Here is an 18,383-nt window from a genome sequence, read left to right as displayed (position 1 = left end):
TCAAGGAAGCAGAGAGCTGTATTGTTGATATGTCAAGTGAAATGAAGGCTGAGACTTGACCATGGAATTTAGCAACCTGGAGATCATTGGTAATGAGTTGTTGAGTTTCAGTGGCGTGATGGGGGCAAAATCCTGATTAGACTGAGCATAAATGAGAATTTAAGGTGAGGAATCAGAGACTGTGAATATATGTAACTCTTTCCTAGGAACTTTCTTACCAAAGAAAGCAGAAGGTTGAGGTGATAGCTACTGGGGAAATTAAGGTGAAGAGAAAATTTATTTGAAATTAAATAACAATAAACTGGTATTTTGAAGAGAATAAGCCAGTAGAGAAGAAAAACTTGGTAGTGCGGGACTGAGAGAATTGTGGGCAATTCTAACAATATGAAGGAAATGTGATATTTCATAGCAGGTAGCATAGCTGTCTCCTTGAAGGTGACACCCAATTTGTGATTGCTTTAATAAGCCCACTTGGTTGATAGACCTCCAGCACTCTCTGTCAGCTGGTCCCTAAGACTGACAGAGGTAAGGTAGATTCATGTTCGCCACTGGAAAGAGGGAAGACATAGACAATGTACGCAGTGAAGAGCCTAACATGCTTGGAAGGAGACGTTGTGTCACATAACTAAGAAGAGAGACTTGGGTTTGTCTTCTATATAAATCTTCTCCCCTCTCTCTCTGCCACTAACTTTTGGATAGAATCTGCGCTTGTAGGTTTTCTTTGGGAAAACATCCAAATGTGCAGAAAGTTGCCTTAAGGTTATAAATATTTACAGAGCTTGCCCGTGGAAGGACACCACATTGAGGTTATGTAACTGACTCACTCTATCAGACCTCTGTCATCATGGCTTGCCCCAGGCAGCTGCCATTTATTTTATACCAAATTACCCACTCAGAACATTATACCTGCTTCATTCTTCAAAGTTTCACCTGGCAACATATACCCCAGACTCCTTACTTACTTACCTATCTTGTTCTGATTTTCTGAGTGGTCGTCCTAGCCTACCTAGGGGCATAGCCTTTGCTTACCTTTCCCTCCTCATCTCTCACCATCTTATTTCCTTTGTGTTCAACAGTAGACTAACAACTATTTGAATTTCTCCAGCCTCCGCATGCTGTTACCAATACCTTTGCACATTAAATTCCCTCTGCGTATTTTTCTTTTCTTCCAAGAGTCAAGCCCCCGTCTTTGCCTGTTTAACTCATGGTTCTTTAAAATTTCATATAAAACGGGGTGCCTGGGTGGCTCAGTCGGTTAAGCATCCGACTTTGGCTCAGGTCATGATCTCACAGTTTGTGGGTTAGAGCCCCATGTCGGGCTCTGTGCTAAAAGCTAGCTCAGAGCCTGGAGCCTGCTTCGGATTCTGTGTCTCCCTCTCTCTCTGACCCTCCCCTGCTCATGCTGTCTCTATCTCTGAAAAATAAATAAAATATTTAAAAAATTTAAAAAAGAATAAAAGCAAAACATTTGCATTTAAAAAAATTTCATATAAAACATCTCTCACCAGAAAATTGTCCCTGCCTCTCCACTTCCCACATGGGAGTACTTATCACAGCGTACTGCAACTAATGGTTTATGGTCTACCCTCCTCACCCCCATTGAACTGCAAGGCTTCTATAATCCTCATTTTCATGGAATTCCATGCACTTACAATAAGGTCAGTTACATAGCAGCTGCCTAATAAATGATTATCATAAATCGAAGAAATACTTAATATTAAAATTTGTGAATACCAAGCCAGATAGCTTAACATAAGCCCTGACTTCATACAAGTTGGGTTTAGAGTTCATCTTCTACTCTAAATCAAGGTCATTGTATCTAACAGTGACTTTCTCACCCCCACAAGTACACCATGTTACAACTGGGATCCTGATGTCTGTTTGTTTATTTTGTTGTGTTTTACATTTTCCCCAGTCTTCTGGTGGAATTAAAAACTGATTGCTCCTGAATTACAACTAATTTGACTAGAGTCCTAACCTTCAGATTTACTCTTTCTGTTACTCTGATGCCTACATTTATATCTCCAACTAAAAGAGTTTTTCCACAGTTTGGGTAGCTGGCCTGGTATCTCTAGTGCCTGAATGGCTGGAGAGTGAGATTATACACCATCCACTGCTACTCCACTCTTCTCACAGCTATTTCTCACTCAACTTTGTTACATGCAAGATCAACACCAGCCCACATTAAACAAAGTTTATGATTTGGATTTAGGTTTCAATATGGGAGGAAGTGCTATCCCACTACTGCATTACCTCAGCCATGCTACTTCCATTTCACACTGGCTTCCCTCCCACGCACCTGAGGTGTCAATATATCTCATGCATGAGGTCTGGTTATAGATTCAGTTAAGCTTCTGTACCACCTGTCTGGCAACGGTTCTGCCATAACCTCTGCCTTCTGGACCATTCTCTATGTGCAAACCACTCCTTTATTTACCTCTTCCCTAAAATCTTTCTAGTTTCAGCTCTTCACCCTGCATGTATTACTTTCAGCCTTTCCTTAACAATGTCATGATTTTTATTGTACTATTAAATTTTATCAAGAAGTTGGAATTGTACATGTATCAGAATTGAGTGTCCTAGTGTTACTAACTTTAGCCCCTGTATAGTATAAAAACTATAGCTAAGGCTGATAAATCAGTGATTCTCACTTCTAATTCTAATAAAAAATAAGTTTTCAGGGTGCCTCTGGCTTTAAGTTATTTATTCAATGCCCATCTCTTCCCCTAAGTTTCAAGTTCAAGTTTCCTTCAATTGTCCAAGAAGGTCCAAATGCGTTTTCATATAGCAAAACTGTTAAGAGCCTTTTAGGAGATTATGGGTAGTGCGGAGAGAGACATGCAAATCATTTTCTACAATGTGATATATAGTAGCGTGAGTATCTCTAAAGTGCAATAGAAGTGGTGGGAATAGAATGCCTGGCCAGGGGTAACCTTTTGGTAGGTGGAAAAAAAGGGATGCACCCAGGCACCCCTCATAGGATTATGTTTTGTACATCAACTTTCCTCTTTTTTACAAGTGCATCCCTTTTTTTCCACTTACCAAATGGTTACCCCCGTTAAGCATTCTATCCCCACCACATCTATTGCACTTTAGAGATACTCACACTATTATATACTACATTGTAGAAAATGATTTGCATGTCTCTCTCCCCTCTATCCCATAATCTCCTAGATGGCAAACATCTACTGTTTATATCTTGCTTCTGCATTCACAATTCAAAGCACTTGTGACATGCTGCCACATAGTTATGATATATTAACATCTTTCAACCATTCATATGAGAAGCTGTATGCTCAATGAGCNTACTGTTTATATCTTGCTTCTGCATTCACAATTCAAAGCACTTGTGACATGCTGCCACATATTTATGATATATTAACATCTTTTCAACCATTCATATGAGAAGCTGTATGCTCAATGAGCAATAATTGCTGAAGGCATTAGGGGTTAATGGTATTATTTTCTGGGACAAAATATAAAATAAAATTTGAGCTCCTGAAGAGACTCGTTTTACCTGGCATAGTTCTGGTAAGTATTGCTGGTTGTGGGCCCACTGCATAAAGCGTCTTAATCTGCTTCATCAGTGTCAATTTTAAATCATATTTGATGAATTAAGTGGCAGCATAACCCCAGTAACAGCAGAATCCTGGGACAGAGCCAAAATAAGAGCTGTGAAGGATCATTTGTGGCTTCATAACTGCACTGACCTGGACACGAGTGGGGATTAAACAACAGCAAGCTAGCTAATCAGCCCCTGTCTGGAGAGTGGAAGTTGGGTTATCACAAGCTGAGAGGGCGGATAGAGCGACAGAAAGACAGGTGTACATCTGAGCAGGATTGTCTGGAGACAAAGGAGCCTGCAGTGTGGTCATCAGAATTGAATAACGGGGCGGGCCTGTCCCACTGGGGGTGGGTCAGTAACACTGCAGGTGATGAAGTAGCTCTGAAGAAGGACGGAGAATCCTGTGAAGTAGGAAGACTGGACAGAACCCCTGGTTTGCTTAGGACGTTCCTGACCTGTGCTTGTTTCCCTGGTCTAATTACTATGCACTTAGAGACTCTATCTCTGAGGCTTTTAAAATAGCCCCCATTTGATGAAAAATAGTAAAGTGACTTTAATTGTAAACAACCATTGAATCAAAATATAACCAACCTCTGGTCACAAATCAAAGTACTTTCTTTTAAGGGAGTTTCTAAAACATTGTTATGATGCATTTCTGGGTTGTGTGGTTTGTATGTTTGTCCAGAATCTCTTTGAGGGAATCATTTTAGTCTCTATAGTTCAGGTAAGACTCCCTTTTCTCTTTTGCAACCCACTGATCCATCTAACTTCAACTCTTCTGGTCTCACCAAAATAATCCCAATCTGGGCCAGACAGACTCCTTCTGTGGATTTTGACATAATTTTGGATGAAAATCTCTGTTTAGAAGTGTGAAATCCTACTGGTTATCTGTGCCATCAAGCAGGAAAATGTTAAAGAGTAACAANATGAAGTAGCTCTGAAGAAGGACGGAGAATCCTGTGAAGTAGGAAGACTGGACAGAACCCCTGGTTTGCTTAGGACGTTCCTGACCTGTGCTTGTTTCCCTGGTCTAATTACTATGCACTTAGAGACTCTATCTCTGAGGCTTTTAAAATAGCCCCCATTTGATGAAAAATAGTAAAGTGACTTTAATTGTAAACAACCATTGAATCAAAATATAACCAACCTCTGGTCACAAATCAAAGTACTTTCTTTTAAGGGAGTTTCTAAAACATTGTTATGATGCATTTCTGGGTTGTGTGGTTTGTATGTTTGTCCAGAATCTCTTTGAGGGAATCATTTTAGTCTCTATAGTTCAGGTAAGACTCCCTTTTCTCTTTTGCAACCCACTGATCCATCTAACTTCAACTCTTCTGGTCTCACCAAAATAATCCCAATCTGGGCCAGACAGACTCCTTCTGTGGATTTTGACATAATTTTGGATGAAAATCTCTGTTTAGAAGTGTGAAATCCTACTGGTTATCTGTGCCATCAAGCGGGAAAATGTTAAAGAGTAACAGGCAACACAGACAGAGGAAGAGAGAACAGAGCAACAGGGGAAGAATTCCTGTCTCCAACTATGCCTGGAGTTTATTTTCAGTTACAGGATGCACTGAGTTCCCTTTTTGTTCAGAGCAGTGTGAATTAGGTCTGCACAGATTACCAAGAGAGTTCTGACAAAAACGACTACCTTCTCATTAAACTGCCCAGCTCTTTGCGTGCCCTACCTCATTATACCAGGCATAGGCCCACATTCAGCATCTGTATGAATAGGACAAAGAGAAATCAGATCATGGGACGGACCTGGGGCTGGGTCAGCCTGGGACAAAGCCACTTTCCATGACTGTGGCACCCCGATCATAAGCACAGCACTTAAGTTGCCATGGCTGGAAATCAGTCACTAACGTGCTTATCCTCTCATGAATTAGATGCAAGCAAATTGTAATAACAGTAAGCAAATACAAGTACAACATTTATTCTATTGGCTCCTCATAAATGGCAGCATTCTAAATAGAAAATTGACCTTAGCACATATTGAACGTAGACTTCAAGGCTATAGCAGCCACAGACTTTTAGCCTTGCGTGGTCAAAAGCACTTTTTGCTTTCTAATAATGACGTAATTTCTTTTTCTCATAGCAGTGAGAGAAGAAACAGGGACAACATATTTTGGTACTGACTTAGGAAGTAATAGTCAGGCTGGCAGCCTCTGCCTTCCAGGACTCATAGATATACTCCATGTAACACCTCAGTTCAGTGCATTTTCTGAAGCAGGCTGTTACCAGGTAGGAGCCCTGTGAGGTGGGGTGAAGCTAGTCTCGCAGCTTGGACCCATCCTCAAGCACAGGGTAGTAGTTTCCCTCTACTTGTCCCAGAGAATTATAAGCCACTGTTGTAATATGCCTCATGCTTTGGAATTCTTTGTGAATTGATTCAATTATTTGGAATTGAGTTGAGCCTAAGGACTCCATATTTCAGTGGCCACTCAGCAGAGTTCCACCTAACTGCTCTCATCCAGGCACGTACTAAAACTGTCCTGTGTGTTCCTGCCTTCTTCATCCCTACCAGACTATCTTAAAAGTTCTGGATCACTGTACTCACCAGACTTATGAAATAAGCCGGATAGATTATAGACTGGTACTAGAAACACATAGACATAAAAATGTGTAAGGGCAGTGCTAGTCAGGAGGTTTTTAGAATAATGCAGTTGTGAGATCATAATAGCTCAATTCAGTGTATTGGAAGCAGTAAGAGTTGGTAGAAAAGGATTTTCTAATAGTGTGGATGTAAGGTATGCTAGCAAGAGCTGATCGAAGGTAACACTAAGGTTTTGGGCTTCAGTAACTGGAATGATAACAGTTGCCATTATACTATGTGGGGAAAACTGAGGGAGGAACAGTTTTGGAGGCAGAGGACATGAAGAGCCAATTTTGGAATATTATGTATTATTTACTATATGTCAAAGTAGAGATGTTGCATTATTCAGAAGACCCAAGACCACCTTTGCTTCTGACACTGACTGCAATCTCAAGTCCCCAATATCACCCTCAAGTTTGTTAATTCACTAGAACAGCTCTCAGAATGACTGAAAGCTGTTATACCCGCTGTTACAATTTATAGCAACAGAAGGATACAGATTTAGGTCAGCCAAGAGAAGAAGCATATGAGGCAGAGTCCAGGAGAGGGTCTACACCCAGAGATTCCAGTTGTCTTCCTCCAACAACTTGACTTGCGGAATACTGCTAACTTTTTTAGGCAGGCAACAGTGAGTGACAATATGCATGGGGTATTGCTCATGTGAGCAATGGATGTCCAGAGTTTTTACTGGAGGTGGTCATGTAAACATGGCTGACCTATAGTCTCCAGCTCCATCCAGAGGCTGAGCTGACACCTCATGACCCAAAGTCCCTACCATAAATCACATTGTTAGGCTATCCAAAGAAACTCTTATCAGACAGGACAGTCCAAGCGCTTAGAGAGCCAATAACAAAGGCCAGACCTCTCTTTGGCAAGGTTAATTTTTTACTACTCAATTGTCAAATAGGAAAGTGAATTTAGGACTCTAGAGTTCAAGAAGGAGGTCTGGCAAGAGATATCAATTTGGGAGTTATTGGCATATAGATGGAGTATTAATTGGGTTCCTAGCAGGAAGCAGGATTTACTTAGATGTTTGAAGTGAAGAGATTTTGATAGAGACAACTCATAAGATTGCAGACAGAGTCTGAAAAATACATTGTCTGCTCTCTCTCTCTCTCTCTCTTCCTCTCTCTCTCTCTCTCTTACACACACACACACACACACACACACACACACACACAGTGATTTTTGAGTTCCAGGAGAGAAGTTAATTACCAGAAACCAGTGAGAAGTGTGAATATGTGTCAGGCACAGTACTAAATGATTTGTATGAATTAGCTCATTTGATTTTTTTTCTGTATGGTAATTATAGTCAATTTTTATAGATGAAAAAACTAAAATTTGGAAAATTGAAATATCATCCATAGTCATTTAGTAGAAAGTTAATAAGGTAGGATTGATGCAGACTGCCACGCCACATATGGTTCAGAAATTTGGCATCATGACACAACATATAAGGATGACTTATGAAAAGGTTGCATATGTGTTTGAAAAGTTTCAGCCTTTCTCCATGATTTACCTGCTAAAGATTATTCAGTTTTGTCAGTTTATGACTTCCCTACTTGGGTCTTTCTAGGAGCCTTTTGTTTTGCTAGATCAGTATTATGAGCATATGTGGTATGGACTTTATAAATGGGAACAGAGTAGAAGGAATAGAAACACCATGGCCAGATTATCCTGTGGGGAGAAGTCAGAGCAGAAATAAATAAGATTTCCCAGAGAAATAGAAACAGAAGAGAGGTGTGTGTGTGCGTATGTGTGTGCACGCGCGCGCGCTTGTGCACGCACAGGAGCCTGGTTTTGTGTGTGCAGACACAAATGCACATACACATATGTGTTATGTGTCAAAGCAAGTTTTCAGGATTTGGGGGTGTTTGAGAAGAAGAAACAATATAGAATTTTAATAAGTTGCTTTAGACAATAAATTTATATGCTTTTTAAATGTTTTCAGGAGGCTGTAAGTGTCTGCATTCCTGTTTGGATTCTACTTATTTGAGTGCTTCGTGGTTCAGGGTTGAACTTAGGGCCCTGCCTTCATATAGAGAGTATGGTGCCTGAAATGTATAGTATGCACTGTATTATATTCCATTCTGAAGCATAAAAAGGCTTTGCCATCAATAAAGCAATATCATGGATAGGATTTGATGACACTAATTAGTAAGGAGGGGATCTTAATAAAAGGATAACCGTTGGTAGACCACTTTGCCTACCCCCTCGCTCAGGTTGAAATCCCTTATTGAAATAAGCCCCTGAACCCAGAACTGGTCTCAAAAACATTTTTCACACAATGCTGCAGGTAGCCAGGGACAGTCAATTGACCTTGACATGTAAATTGAAACTCATTTGCTACTTGGTTTCCAATATATCATGCTAAGTGTTTTTACGTGTTTTGAGTTTTGAATACATCAGGCTCTAGCATACTTTAAAGATACAGCAAATTTCAAAAAGAAAGAAGGCATTCCCTCTCTGTAAGGTTATTATTAGGATTTGAAGATTTTCCTCCCAGGAGACCAGCCCTCTAATTTTACTCCCTGTAGCTTTCTCTCTTTCTTCTAAGAAGGTGAAAACCACTTTGGAAATTTCTTTTCCTCTTCCCTTTCTCTTCTCCCTTCTTTTTCTAGATTCCGATTTTCTTTATTTTCTATTTTCCCTGTACTGATAAACAAATCTACCTCATCTCCAAGGAGAGGAAGGCAGGCAAAAATTTGGAGACAGAATTTTTTTCAATGGCAATCTACTTCTCTTGTCTAAGTCACTTCTGATTTTCTTATTATGGTCAGCTCCCTTGTCTACACTTAAAACGTTAGCATAGACTGAAAACTCCATAACTGGTACAGATATTTTATTTAGTTTTCTTTAAAACTCTCTGTGGCACAAATTAAACATTCTAATGAAAAAAAAAACCTCCTTGAAATGTTTGGTTTCTCAATGAATTCTCTTTTCTCAACTGAAAAAAGGAGGTGGGGGTGATGATAAAACACTGAATGTGGATGAGTCATTCTTGTATAGTCCATTATACAATGCATTTGAAGGGTAGGGGAGAGGTCTGGCCTGCACAAAGACCACATTAACTGAAATGATAAATAGGCCTGATGAGTGAGCCAGGTGGCAAAACTCTAGTTTGTGTGGCTGCTGAAGTGGATACCTGGGTGTAGGAGGAAACTTGGGACTCCCTTCCTGGGGCTAGGGGAGGACGGTCCTGCAGAGAGGCAGTGTGATTGATCTCTTTAAGAAAGTGCCAGCTGGAGTGTGCATAAATGGCTCCTTCTGGATTCTCCTTAAAAGCTGAATTGATGGCACCTTCTGAAAAGAGCATTTCAGACCTCTGTCCCCTCTTAGCTTAAGATAAACCTTGATTTCAGTGACTGTAAAATATCTGAAAGTAGAAAAAGGTTAAAAAGAATGTACTCAGTGAAGAAATTAAAGAGAATAGAATGTTACTCATCTACCAAAATAAAGGGATAATTGCAATGTGGTGCTCTTTTTTGTTAGAAGATTTTCAGGAACCCATCTGTGCAGATTGTTTCTCTTTTATTATCATTACATCAACTAATTACATTAGGGAAAGAGAAGGCATTTTAATTAAAAGATTGTTTTAAGGAGTTATAATTCTACTCTTTCATTAAATAGCTTCAGCAAGTGTCAAATTTGTTAAAATATACTACATTTCTGAAAATTGTTGTTTGAAAATTTATTTGTATTAACCACATTTTCAGCACAATAAATTTCATCCTTTTATTTCATCTCATAGATGGGTTCCTTTTTATTTCTCCATTTTGACCAACGAATCATAGGAAATGACCACGTGTAAAGCATCCCAATTATTTTAAGAAGCCTACTTTTTTCCCTATTTTATTTTACAAAACATACATATTTAATATATGATGAATGTGATTAGGGTAATCTTTTCTGAGATTGGAATTTTTTAGAACATGATAATTTGCAGAGGAATATTGGGGGAAGTAGGAAGATCAATAGAGATCCACAGAGGAAAAGACATACCCAGTATTGTAATTAGGCATTCCTGCTGTTTAAACTCATTTCCCATTGATAAAAACCTCATCCACATACATTAAATTGCAGGGATGCCATTAAATGACTCATTAAATAAAGTGGGAAAACATCCATTCTTTGGATATTTTGAATACTTCTTCCTTTTTGTCAGTCCTCTCTCAGTCTTCCCAGTTGTTCTAAATAACAACAATCAGAGATTTATATGTAATTGCCAGAAAATGGAGAAGGCAAAGGATCTAGAATGGAAAAACAATATCATAGGATAGAGCAATGAAGGCTTAGAAGCCAAGAAAGAAGTCTGAGCATGTGGTACTGGAAATGGTGAAAAGCCAAATTTAAAAATCATGTTTCTACTCTCAGTATTCAAACAACTCTCTAGATTTCTGTCCTCTGATTGGAATGCTGAACTACTTTTATTCCAAAATCTTAACGTGAAAAGCTTTATAAAAATAACTTTTATGTTTTAAAAAAAGCCAAAGTCAAAGGTTATCTCATGAAGTTCAAGACAGAATAAATACAATTATTGCAATCATTATATTTACCCATGAAACAATGTTTTACACATAGTAGACGTGCAGGAAATATACACTGAATGAATGAATAAGCAAAACTTCACTCTAATTCTCAAGTAGGAGATGGTAGTTCTTACTAGTAGCAGTTGTTTTTATTTATATATATTTTTTTATTTTAGCTCTTCGGTACTAATCCTCAGGGAAGCTGGCAAACTGAAATCTGTTACATTAATGACAGCAGGGATATACATGTGTGAAGAGAATAAGTAAACATTTATTGTACCTGATGGCTCAATGGACCATCCACATGAGTCCTTAAGAGACTTGAAAATATTTGCCAGTATTTATACTTAGGATAAATTCTGCAAATACAATTTGTGGATTTTATCCTTCAGAAAATTTCTGTTTTTAGCCACTTGAGATTTTTCAATTCAAAACTGTTGGATGAATTCTGTAACTATGTAACTCCTTTTTCTTGGGTAATGAGTTAATCTCTTAAAATTTTTATTAAGATTTTGATGCCGTTAGGTTTTAAGTCAAAATTAGTGCCAAAATAACTTCCAAGAACAGATTTAATAACCAACACTTTTTAAAAGAAAAATTACTATAATCTTCCTAATCTTTGCCAAAATAACAATATTGACAACTGCCACTCTTTAAGAGGCTAATATGTGACAGTTCCTTTTCTGGTGCTTTGTATGTTAATACTTACATGCTTTTATCCTATTATGTAGAAGAGGAAAGCAAAGCAGAGAGAGATAGAATGTCTTGCACAAAGTCATACAGATCATATGCTTTTGAACTAAGATTCCAACCAACACCCAGGCTATTTCTACTATGATAGACTAAATCCCCCAAATTTATATTTGAATTCTTGCATTAAATCTTGTAAGATAAGTAAACGAAGGATAGCTTTTTTTCTTTATTCAGCAAAAGTTGTTATTAGATCATATAGATATTTTATGAGAATAATAGAAAATCCAAGCTAGGAAACATTTAGAGACAATACAATCAGTAATTCTTAGACTTTTTGGTTTTTATATCATCTTACATTCTTAATATTAACGATCTCTAAAAAACATTTGTAATTTTTCATAAGTTTCTTTAATAGTTGACTTAAAGGAAGAAGGCTAGGATTTTCATATCTGCTTCCTCATTCAATCTGCTGTAACATCATCTGTGTCTCATAACCTCTACTGGAACACTCCATTGCCAGTGTGGGAGAGAATGAAAGCAAAAAAGCTTTAGTATTATTATGTATTATTATTAAAATAGTTGGACCTCAGGGACCTCCCCGCCAAAAGAGTCCAGGCATGTGTGAACTTTACTTTGAAAACTGTTAATCAAGATAAAACTCATTTAATAGATGTGAAAGCTAAAGCATCCCGCAGATCTGTTACTGAACTCAAGTCTGATGATGAGTTAGGAAGGGACTGATACTTTCCTACAAGGATATTAGATGTGATTAGTACGGGCACTAAGCTACACTATGGAAATACATGGAGATGATTTTGAGGGGCATCTGCTCCTCCCTCCCTCCTGCTCCTACTAATGGCACAACAATCTATCCCCACCTCCCTAGTAGAACTGTCCTTGCCTGGGGCATCAATGATCTAGTTAAATTTAATAAACAACTTTCTTAAAGTGTTTACTATTATTTCTTTGTTTACTAGCAACCCTTGACATGGCTGGTCACTCCCCTTATTTTGAACCCTCAGTTGACCTGATCCTCCCATGATCTCCTGCTCAGTGGAAGCACTCTCCCCAACTAGCTGCCCGAGCCAGAAATCTGGGAAATTTCCCTGACTCAGTGTTCTCTCTCACCAGGTACCATCAGTACTTTTTAAAAAATCTCTTTCTGGTGCATCCGCTTCTTTCTCCCCCTACCATCTTGCTCTATACACACATTTTTGTGCTTTCTAGCCTGCATTATTACAACTGCCTTCTAACTCTTTATTCCTCCAGTTTTAGTTCTTCTGTCTGTCCTCCATAAAGAAAATCTGAGTTATTTTTTTTTAAAATACAGATTCCAAGTGGGCACTTTCCACCACCCTTAAGACCTCAACTCTAAAGTAATTTACATGGACTTCTTAAGCAGCCTCATGCCCCCTTAAATTACACTTTCACCTCTTCTTCCTTGCTTCTTAAGATTCTTTGCTCATGCTCTCTCACTCCCCTGCCAGTATAAATATTGTTCTTGTTCTTTTTCTTTTATCTATTCCTTCCACTCTTGCTCTTTTTAGTCAGGTAGTAACTTGGATGTCACTCTCTTGGAGTAATTACTGTAAGCACTCTTGTTATAAATTCAAATATTTGTTTTCACCTTTGTTTAACTCAAGCTAACATCTTTACTCATTATATGCACATTAATTCTCTGGACTGAATTACATTATGTTTAGTGGGTGCATTTAATATCAATTAATTATGTAATATTTATTTTAATATAGTTAATAAACATTTAAATTTATAAAATGAAATAAGATAACTTCAGTATACTGTGTAATTTATGCAAAAATTATTTGTAGAATTTTAAATGACAAAATTCTAAAAAAATGATAAAGTAAATTTTATGGGACAGTATTTTAAATACAAAAGATACTAGATATACTTGTAAATTTACATGTTTTTTACATTGTATGTCTTGTTTGCAGATGAAATGAAAACTAGTCATGTTAATTTTATTAACTATGTTGCAACATATTAAAATGTATATAGCATTACATGTATAAGACCTATTCATTTAAAAATTGAANATTAGACTTTACTCTCTGGGTCATATGTTATTTTAATACACAGATTTTTTTTTTACTCACAATAATATATATTTTTATTCCTATTATTTCCAGTTTCCACACAAATACATACTCACGGAAATATATTTCAAGATCAGTTATTTACAAATATATTCTTTTATTATTGTTTGTCATACTAATATTTATGAAGGTAGGTCTTCAGGGAAGATAGAAATAGAGAAAAATATAGAGATGAAATGGGCAAAAAAAGTTAAATAAGAAAGAAGAGTAGGAGGAGGAAACAAGGAAATTGTTTCATTTGTTCCAAGATAGAACTTTTTTTTTTAATCACACTTTTTAATCTGTTGGGTCTTTTATATGAGTTCTTGAAGGGGTTTCATGACTTGAAGTTCGTATGAAAAAATAAATTTGATGGTATATCTCTGTTATTTAAAAATGCCTAACAGTCCTATGACCTATTCAACATGTGTCTATTAGTTTGATATATTTTTGAAATATACAATCAGGAGCTACTTCTCTAGGAAAATATTTGCTTTACTAATAATGTGTATGGTTGTATTTATTCCTGGAGTTAACATTATATCTAACAAACAATACAAAAATGTTTTATTTCTTTAAATAATTTAATTATGGTTCAGGCTACTGCTTAGGGTGTATTTTATTAAAGAAAGTTTTTTTTACTCTTACATATATACCAAATTACTAGACTATTACTTGTAAACAAAAACAAAAGTAACCATAGTTTCTAACACTGGAGATAATAACAGAAATTATGTCCACTATAAAATACAGTGTTGGGGCACCTGGGTGGCTCAGGTGGTTGAGTGCCTGACTTCAACTCAGGTCATGATCTCATGGTTTGTGGGCTCGAGCCCCCCACCCCGTCAGGCTCTGTGCTGATAGCTCAGAGCCTGGAGCCTGCTTCAGATTCTGTGTTTCCCTCTCTCTCTGCCCCTCCCCAATTCATGCTTTGTTTCTCTCTGTCTCAATAATAAATAAACATAAAAAAATTAAAAAATTAAAATAAATAAAATAAAATACAGTGTTAAGTGGACAAACTAGAACAATAGTCATTGATTTACAACGACCTTTAAGACATAGTCACAAACTATTAATGTAAAATGCAAAATAATACAAAACAAAAGAAAACTCTATGTTTATCTGTGGAAATGCATAGAAAATGTATGGAAGAATAATATTTATAAGCTATTAACTATGACAACCTTGTGGGAGCAGAATTGGAGTACAAAGGGAGACTATTTTGCTCTATATCCTTGTATTTATTTAAATTATTTGCATTAACTTATGTATAGCTTTCATAATTTGAAAAATACTTTAAAGAATTTGATAAATGATCATTTTAACAAAAATAACAGGATCTAGAGTTAGGAAGTAGGAATTTCAATGGTCTCGTCATGAAATGCACATATATGGGGTCAAGAAAATCAGGCTTTGTAGTGAGAATGTTCTGTGATTCTATGACCTACTCTGTATTTTCTCTAATATTCTTTTTCCTCCCTTTTTCATTAAAGGTCTCATTCGTTTGCAGGAGCTCATCAAAGCTCCATCACGGTACAATCTTCGGCTTAAAATCCGTCAACTACCTGCCGATACAAAGGATGCAAAACCCTTACTAAAGGAAATGAAAAGAGGCAAGGAGTTCCATGTAATCTTTGACTGTAGCCATGAAATGGCAGCAGGCATTTTGAAACAGGTAATCTTTAACTTACTTAACTTATTTGTTTCTTTATTAAATTTGCATTTAAAGCAAGGTCTTTTTTTAAAAATCAAATTGTTATTGTCACACAGTTAAAATGAGCCATAGAAGTCAACTTGATGTAGTTTTCTGATAGAAAAATCTGACATTTGCATTTAATTAATTTTTTTTAAGAAAGAGTAATGTAAATATTGATCTTCAAAACACATTGTTTGAAGTTCTGAGGTTACTTTCAAATGGCTTCAATGCTGTTTGTTAATGTGAATATTAGTTATTGCGATAGATATTTCTGTTTTGTACTGAAGTGAAGGAATAAACTGAGAGTCAATGATTGAGCTGCTCAATCACTAAAATCAACTAGTTGAAAAAAAAGAAAAATATTTGCTGTTTAGCTGGCATCTTCTAGGAGATACCTTGCACATCCTTTAATCAGCACCATATCCACATGAAGTTGAGACTATCTGTCTCCATCTCACAGATGAAGAAACTGAGTTTTAGAAAGATTGAATAACTTGCCCAATGCCCAGCAGCAAGGAACGAATAAGAATATCTCACCTAGTGATGTTAAATATTCATTCCAGAATAAAGCATTGCTAATTCAAATGATAATATTAAATCAAATGAAATAATTCAAGCAGTACAACCTTTTAGTGTTACTTTTGCACTATTCCAACCTAACTAATAGTTAGGAAAACAGCAATTATTATTCTCCCATATGTTACAGATGAGAAAAGAGACTGATGTTGGGGATTAAATGGCTAGTATGAGCCTATATACTTACTATTTAGTAAAGTCTAGATTTGGACTCAAGCCTTTGGACCTTGGTTTTTATGCTCTTTTATACACACTGGCTGATATCACAGTGGCTTGGGATTAGTAAACTGTCCTGAAACCTCTCATGTATAAGATAAAATATCACTATTGGAGAGTTATGCAGATTAAGATGTCAAATTATATCCCATAAAATATAACGATCAACAGTAAATGCCTATTATAACATGGTTAGTTTATTAAGCAGATGGTTGTCCAATCTTCCAATATGAATGTTGGTTTCACTGCAATAAAATATTTAATTGGATTTGGAAAATTCCTCTAGTGTTATATTTAGGTAGTAAAGTATATGAGATTTGGGTGTGTCTTTGCTTGTTGTTGTTTTTTATTTTGTTTTGGTTTTGGTAGTGAATAAAGTAAGCAGTGAAATACCAAGTAGGAATTTGTTTTCATATAATATCAAAAATAATTCTTGATCACACTTGGAATATACAGGCTTGGAAAGGAGACCTTTCCTTTATGCCCAGAGTGAGTAGTGTTTTACGATCTATCAGTGACAAAGCTTTCTCTAGGCTTCCATCAATGATGTAAATGATCAGTTCTCTTTTCTCTAGAGTAACTGGCTTATTTTGCTATCAACTTTAATAATAGAATTGTCATTCTGCCTTCTATTTGAAATATCCATTATAATTGGTTTCTTATATGTAACCTGCTCTATTAGTAAAATAAAAACAAAATTAAGATAATGTTTAAAATATATACAGTAGAAAAACTTACTGAATTTTAGCAAGATCAATGAAGAATCAGAGCACAGGTAAAATGATTATATGAGAGTTAAGATGAAGTCAGAGTAACACTATTACAACAGAATGCATGTGTTCAGAATCTGTAACACTAACAGACCACATGTATGATGTTTGGTTTTTACCTTACTTTGTCCCAGAGAGCATTTGTTCCACATTTAGATATCAGTTATTGTAGAAACCAATTCAAGAAGAAAGGAAATAGCTTTCTTATAAATGGAGCAACAAATTTAATAAGATTCTATTTTATGATTTATGAAATCTTTTTGAGATTTCTCAACATTGGTTAAAGACAGAAGTCAAAAAAACTCATGTAAGAGTTAGAGAGTAGGCATAAATGGGCTGTCCTTGTCTGGCTTAATCTAAGAACCACTATTAGGAGTATCCAGAAATATAGATAGGTATATCAAGTTAGTCTTATTTGTTTCATTGTTTTATTTTAACAACTGAGCTTTTCCTAAATATTGAGTAAAAGTGAATTTGAAGTTTTCTTTGGTTGAACACATTAAAAATGACTGAAGCTCGGAGCTGGCTATTTGAGTGCACTAATTGGCATACATGCTTTAATAACAAAAGATTCCACCTCCACCCAAATTTGTCAAAGAGAAGCCCCTATGGCAGGGCCAAGATGATCTGCAATTAAGCCTCACAAGTTCATTCTATCATAGAGAAAAAGTATTAATCAAGACCTTGAAAGTCTAGATTAAAGAGTATGAAAGTTTTTAGGCTGGAAAAAATGTAAAAGCAGGTTCAAATAAACTCCCACAGTAAGAAGAAGTAAAATTAAATTAAATTTTAAGAAATATGTCTAAAGCCCACCTCTTCAGTTGTTAACTTTGAGCAATGTAACTTCTGGATACAACCTGAAGGATAAACTGATTGCATATTATATGCCTAAATGTGTTACTATGTCAAATGGCCTTGTTAACACTACTCTAGTTAAATCTTGGGAATTTCTATAAAGAAAATGCATGGAATTTCTTTCCAGGAGGGATAACATAGTACAACCAATTTTTCTATTATGGCCACTCTTGTATTATTTATACATAAAGAGGTATTAATTTTACTATATTAATGTGGCTTGAGGTGTCCATACAGTTCATTCAAAAACAGTGGCAAGGGCACCTGGGTGGCTCGGTTAATTGAGCATCTGACTTCGGTTCAGGTCATGATCTCACAGTTCATGAGTTCAAGCCCTACATCTCGCTCTCTGCTGTCAGTGCAGAGCCCACTTCAGACCTTCCATCCCCATCCCCAACCCCTGCCTCTCTCTGCCCCTCCCCAGCTTATTCTCTCTTTCTTTCTCTCTCTCTCTCTCTATCAAAAATAAATAAACATTAAAAAATAATTTAAAAACCATGGCAAGACATAAATGTTATAATTTAAAAAAATCCAGAACAAGTGTGTAGTGTCTAAATGTGGTATCTCTCCCCATTGAATGGGGGCTCCAAATGTGGAGCCATGAGTGGAAGTCAGTCATGTGGGCAGTGAAAATAATTCACTTTAAGCAGAACAAAGGAGATAGAAGTTTATTGAATATACCACAAGGAATGGGAGGCTGGACAGCAAAGGAGAGGCTGTCTGGCAAGAGGAAATAGGTGGGGGCTGTTTTTAAAGAGGGAGGGTGAAGAGGCATGGTGACCTGGAACTCT

At 36.6% G+C, this 18,383-nt stretch overlaps 1 protein-coding gene across 1 annotated transcript in view; it reads left to right on the top strand.

Annotated features, from left to right (window-relative positions):
- Positions 1-18,383, top strand: part of GRIK2 (glutamate ionotropic receptor kainate type subunit 2) — a 622,787-nt gene that overhangs the window by 241,095 nt on the left and 363,309 nt on the right. The window contains exon 4 of the mRNA XM_077760692.1: positions 14,973-15,154. Within this exon, the coding sequence (XP_077616818.1) occupies positions 14,973-15,154 (182 nt within the window). The remainder of the gene's footprint in view (positions 1-14,972; positions 15,155-18,383) is intronic.

Source organism: Crocuta crocuta, unplaced genomic scaffold (genome assembly GCF_008692635.1).
Source record: "Crocuta crocuta isolate KB4526 unplaced genomic scaffold, BGI_CrCroc_1.0 scaffold401, whole genome shotgun sequence".
In the NCBI taxonomy this organism is placed as follows: Eukaryota; Metazoa; Chordata; class Mammalia; order Carnivora; family Hyaenidae; genus Crocuta; species Crocuta crocuta.
The sequence above is the reverse complement of the archived record's forward strand: the minus strand, read 5'-3'. Positions and strand labels throughout refer to the sequence as shown.